The 6,000-nt window shown below is 43.7% G+C and overlaps 1 protein-coding gene across 3 annotated transcripts in view; it reads left to right on the top strand.

The window, feature by feature from the left end:
• Nucleotides 1-1,455: 1,455 nt before the first annotated feature.
• The window catches only part of EIF4H (eukaryotic translation initiation factor 4H), a 170,639-nt gene continuing 166,094 nt past the window's right edge, over nucleotides 1,456-6,000 (top strand). For all 3 annotated transcript variants that reach the window (XR_008530498.1, XM_054589716.1, XM_054589717.1), the window contains exon 1: nucleotides 1,456-1,557. Coding sequence is in view for 2 of the 3 variants with exons in the window: in XM_054589716.1 (XP_054445691.1) it covers nucleotides 1,499-1,557 (59 nt within the window). In the remaining variant the exon portion in view is untranslated. The remainder of the gene's footprint in view (nucleotides 1,558-6,000) is intronic.

The raw sequence follows: 6,000 nt of genomic DNA, 5'->3' as shown, positions 1-6,000 counted from the left end.
ATTTGTAGGATTTGGCCATTGGAATAGTTAGAGGAATTTTTTTTTGTCCTCATCCGAGGATCTGTTTATTGATATGAGAGAGACAGACAGACATCGAACGGTTGCCTCCAGTACTCACACCCAATCTCGTAAATCGAAACTGCAACCTAGGTATGTGGCCTGACTAGGGATTGAACCCCAAAGCTTTCTGTGTACAGGACGGCGCTCCAACTGAGTCACCCAGCCAGGGCCCACCCTGCATTTTTTTGATGACTATCTAGAATTTCATTATATGGTGTATCATCATCTAACTAATCTCCATCAAAGATCATTTGGTGGTTCCAGACTTAAGCTGTTACAAATAATGCAGTGAATTGGTTTCCACAAATGGAATTACAGAGTCAAAAGGCTTTTGAGCTTTTGTGTTTTTGATCATTGTTTCCCAATTGCCCTTTATAAATGTATAGTTTCCAACAGTGGATGAGAGTGCTACTCACCGACACCGTCACCTTCACAACGAATCATCAAACTTCTAAATTTGCCAAGCTGATAATCATAATGAATGAGATTGGGTACTCTCTATATATTTTCTCTTTTTTGTTTTTCCACCTGTCTAGTCCTTTTGACCATTTTTTAAGTTACTGGTTGGTCTTAAATTCTTTTTAGGAGGTCTCTCTGTAATAGAAAAATTAGCCATTTTTTTCCTGTGATGTATTGCAATGTTCACATCAAAGACTCTGCAAAAGCAAGATACACCAACTCTTTTGCCAATTCAACGACAACCTACACTCTAATCTCATCCCCCGCCCCTACTCCAACCCCAATAACCAGGCCTCGAGCAGATCCAGGAAAGCGACTCATATCTGCACTCTCATCGCCTCACAAGCTGGGAGCTGACCCCAACGTCTCATCTCACCCCTTCACGGCCCTTCGCCCCCGTGTACTCTCAGTGAGGGCCCAGCTCTGGAATCTCCAAATGGAGGAGGTGGCCGTTTGGTGTTAGCCAGCGACCCCTTGGCCGGGAAGAGGGTGTCAAGTGGGGCCAAAGTGAGCAGGATTCCGGATTCCCGCCAGTTCTGGAGTACGAAACGCTAGGCGAAAGCAGAAAGCACTGCGGGCCTGGCACAGGGTCCAAGGCCAGCCGGGAGGGCGGCCGTCAAGGGGTGCGGACGGAGCCACACGAGGTTCCCGAGAGAGGCAAGGCTCGCGCCACGGGCGGGGCAGCTGCTGGAAGCGGCTGCCGGTAAAGCCGCAGGGATAGCACACAATGGGCGGGGGCGCGAGGCCCGGGGCCGGGCAAACGCGCCGCCGCAACACGTGGACCGCAGAGCTCGCAGGGCCAAAAGAAACCCGTCGGCCCAGGCAGGGCGCGGCGCGGCGTACGTGCGCGCGCGCGCGTGCGTGCATGCAATTTGCGATCAGGCGTCGCTGCGGACAGCCCCGGCGGCCGGGCGGGGGGGAGTTATATTGCGGGGTCCTTCCTCGCTCACCCTGGTTCCTCTCGGAGCGGAGACGGCAAATGGCGGACTTCGATACCTACGACGATCGGGCCTACAGCAGCTTCGGCGGCGGCAGAGGGTGAGGTGGCCGTGCGCGGACTCCAGCCGGGTGCGGGGGACTGGGGGAGTTGGGGACCCCAGGGCGGCGGCCTTCCCATTCTCACCCAGGGCGGCGGAAGGTAGGGTCTGGGCTGGGCCGGCAGAGGCCTGGAAGAGGCGCCTGGAGGGCTGGGGCCTGGAAATGGCGCGCTCGGGAATGGGGCGGTTAGGCGCCTGGGTTCTTGCTCGCAGAGGGGATCCTTGGCTCCGTCGGAGACGACGTTTTGTCTTCCCACTTCCTCAGCCGCAAAGTCAGGCGGTAGCGGCACTAAGCGCCCGGGAAGACGAGCTCCCGCTTCCAACCCCATCCCCCAGTATGGCAGAGCCAGCATGGGTCTCTGCTGCAGCGTGGGGTCGGGGCCTCGGCCTGTCCCTCATGGGTCCTGTTCCCCGCCTCGACCCTCCTGCTTGCTTGCGCAGCAGGCGCCCTGACCCTCTTCTCCGGGAGGCAGAGAGAGCGACGATCCCCTGCCCCTTACGTGTGAGGCAGGGATTTGATGGCTGGAGCCCGGGAATGGTCCGGTTCACATCGGGAGTAGGGAGACCAACCAAAACAAATACATCAGAGCATTTTTTTTATTTCTTGGGCTAGAGTGCCTTATTGACAAGGTACTACGTGCTTGCTGGCAGAAAATTTTTATTTCTGCCTGGTTTCTCTTTACGACCTAGAGAAAGACTCGCATTTAGCCTCGTTCCAATTCTGGCTGTATACAGACTGTATGTAATTGAGGTGCCGTCTTTAAAAGAAAAATCTTTGACTAGTGAATAAAAAGCTTATTCTGTTTAATTCCAAGAATCCGCACTGGGTTATTATTTTTTTTAATACAAGTTACCTCGTACAGAATTTAGAAGATAGGCTATAAACGTCTTGCTATTTGTCAAGGACACACTTGGCCTTTGTGTGCTTTTACAAAAAGATTACTTTCCCAGGATAACACCACAATAGCACCTACTGAGGTGTCCAGTCTCCTGGGTTTCAATCCCAAAAGTATCTTTGTTTGTGAAGAATGACCTTTTAATGCCTTGGTTTGGGAATGGCTCAGAGGCTTGTTTGGGTTTGGGAGTGTACCCAATATCATTCATTACACTATAACGTGGAAGTGGAGCCACCTGTTCTTTCAAAGAATATTTTATTTGCTAATAAAAAAGAAATAGATGTTGGGTGACATATGAAATATTGTTGCCTCTGGGGTAGGTTTCTAGACATCAGATTTGTACTTGAAATTTAATAACTAGAATTTTTCTTCTACATTCATTTACAAATACCCAGTGAAACTACTCAAGACAGAGTGTCTCGATATAGGGCAGATCCAAGGATTTTTATTTTGTTCGGGACTACTCTGAGTCATAATACTGAGCCTGTGGATTTTCTTTTTAATTCCACCTTTTTCACAAATTTACCAGCTCCTCTGTGACTTGAGATGTTCAAGTTAGACTTCTAGTGGATGTCAGTTTTGACAGTTGGAGTGACTTAAAGTGATCAAAAGTAAAATTCTCCTAAGATACTATTTCAGATATCAAAAGACAAATGAAAATGTTAGCCGTTTGCTCATATGTCCTCCAAAAACTGATATGAGAGAACAGCAGCCAGCATTCTATAACGCCTAAGCTTCCTAATAAAAAGTCCCCTTACTATTAAACATCTTGAAATTTTCCATTTGACTTCCTATCCATGTAAAAGTGCATGGGAAATATTGCTCAGATTCTTAAAAACCTATTGGTGAATTTGGATGTTCATTAAAATAGTATCTGGAGTGGGTCTGGATATTTCACAGTGGACCAGGCTTGTAGTGTTGTGCCAGACTTTTGGTCCGTGCCAAAACTTTACTTTTCCAGAAAGTCAGTGTTATTTTATGTTACTGTGATCTCTGAAATTTAGCAAGATGGTAGAATAGTTGACCACTCTTTTATGGTGATTTGAATTGTTACGTGAAGTATATCCACATACAAAATGTCTTGATGCTGTTTGCTTGTGTTCAGATACAATGCTTAAGCATTATAGAAGATTATACCACCTATGGAAAGCCAGTCTTCTATTGCTTTGGTACTTTTGTAAGGCATGTCACCTCTAGTATAAAATACCTTAGCTAGATAAGATGCCTCAGCTCTAAACCACTTGGGTCACAGGTGAAAAGAAATCAAGTTTCAAATGTACAGTCATAATCTAAAAACCTCGTTTTTATAATTACACATTCCCCGTAAGTTTATTTTATAACCATGTATAATAACCAGTGCCGTTGTGGGGAAGCAATATTGAATAACTGCTTTATTTTCCCAGCCTACAGAGGCATATCCCCGGCAGCGAAGGAGAGAACCGAGATTACATTGTTGATCAGAAAGGAAGACAAAACAAAATTCCGAATTACCAAGAGTTGATTCTACCACATCTTGAATGTATTTTGTATCACAGATTGCTAAATTGTCCTGAGGTTCTAGTTTCTCATTTGCCATTGTGGAATCAATAAAGTGGAGAGTAATACTATTTTACAGTCTTGACTGCAGTAAAGCCTTTTGAGTGTTTAACCTGAAACCATCAATCCTGAAAATTGGGTTGGCACTTGGAGTTAGCAAGAATTGAGATTGCTGCCCAGGCCATTGTGGCTCAGTTGGTTGGAGCATCTTCCAGTAGACCAAAAAGTTGAGGGTTCAGTTCCAGGGCAGGACACATACTTAAGTTGCAGGTTCAATCCACAGTCAGGGTATGTACAAGAAGGCAATGTTTCTTTCTCTCCATGCCCCTCCTCTCTCTAAAAAGCAAGGAGAAAAATGTTCTAGGGTGAGGGTTAAAAAAGAAGAAATGAGATTGCTGAAATGGTACCTGCTAAAAATTGATTAAACTACCAAACTTAAAATATTATCAGGTTCCAATTAAGCGGGTCAGGATTCTAAACTTTTGAGTCTTGTGAGACTTAAGGTTGGCATCTGTCTAAATTTTGGAGCATATTTTAACTTGAAACTAGAACGAAAGCAGTATATAATAACAGTAGCTATTTTCACTGATACCAGGATCTGTAAAGGTATTGAAAAGTTTATTTTAAATTCTGTTTACCTTTCAAATGGCAAGTTATTTGGGTTTATTGTCATCCTTCTCTTCACTCTTCAGTCTCTCAGTGCTTGATTCCAAATCAACCTCTATGAAAAGTGTTACAACAAATACTTGGTTTTATCAAGAGGTATCTGGGAGACAGTTCAGGCAGAAGCCCTAGCTTCAGAATCAGGCAGACCAGAGCTTGAGTGTCAGTTCAGCCATGTATTAGCTATGTGATCTGGAACAAGGTCTTTTACCTCTCTGAACCTCATTTTCCCCACATGTAAGATACAAACTTCTCTATAGGGCTGTTGGGAATATTAAATGAGATATACCTAAAGTGCATGGCAGAGTATCTAGTACATAAAAATGCTTAGTAATTGGTAGCTATTGGTTTATAATTTTTTAATCCTTAAAATATTTCCCTTGCAGTTAGTAGAGTGGGGGATGTTCTTTCCCACAACTGCACTGGTTAACTGGAGTGAGTTTTTACTTACCTGGCTCTATTTTTAAATCCAAGTAAGAGAAATCTATTAGTATTATAAATGAGTACTAAGTAATTTGTTCTTTGAAATTTTTGGTTTGTTACAGAATTTATGCTTGGAATGTTTAATATAATGACTTCTGGGATTTCTAAAAAATTTCTTAGTATATTTTTTAAATTCATATTTCTGCTCGAAATTAATAATAGTATTCTGGGAAGACACACAATTTTAGTCTACCCTGAAGTTTAGAATAGTCAAAGCAGAATGTTTGCCAGAGGGTGGGGTCAGTCCAAAATCAGATTCCATCTTCCAGTTTCCTGCTTCCCCAAAGAAACTGAAGGGAGAGTTGGGCTGGAGAGCCTGCCCTGCCTCCTGACCTTTTCATTAAAGTCGACCTTTAAAATTGAGTGTCCTAGGTTCTTTCAAGTTTTTGCCATGTCATGGTTTCTAAATTTCTTTTTGATGGGTCCTTTGGATGTACTCCAACATGTTGATACTGCATTGAAAATATGACACCTCCAGTTAAGCATTGTACTCCAGTAGAGAGTAGATGGAGACATTCTCATCTCCCTTGTTCTGCACACATTCGTCTGTAATTAATCAGTTGCATTTTTGGAGTCTTGAATATCTGACTTCATAGAAGACAGTCGGTTTCTCATACTTCTTAGATAGATTTTGGTTGACATAGGTATATGAACAAAGGTATGTACTGTACTCTCCAGCCTTATACAGATAAGCAGTTGGAAAGGGAGTAGTTTAATAGCCTTTTCAGGTAATTGTGAATATTCTTACTTGTATTTGCTATTGTACTATACCAGAACGCAACAAGTGGTAGTTTACATAAAGATCAGTTGCATTGTATAATCTGAAACTTTATCAATAGACTTTCCATACTGTTATATTAAAACCC

This window comes from Pteronotus mesoamericanus, unplaced genomic scaffold, assembly GCF_021234165.1.
Source record: "Pteronotus mesoamericanus isolate MK-2021 breed Mesoamerican mustached bat unplaced genomic scaffold, CSHL_Meso_final scaffold_167, whole genome shotgun sequence".
In the NCBI taxonomy this organism is placed as follows: domain Eukaryota; kingdom Metazoa; phylum Chordata; class Mammalia; order Chiroptera; family Mormoopidae; genus Pteronotus; species Pteronotus mesoamericanus.
This window is presented reverse-complemented; position numbering and strand designations above follow the sequence as displayed.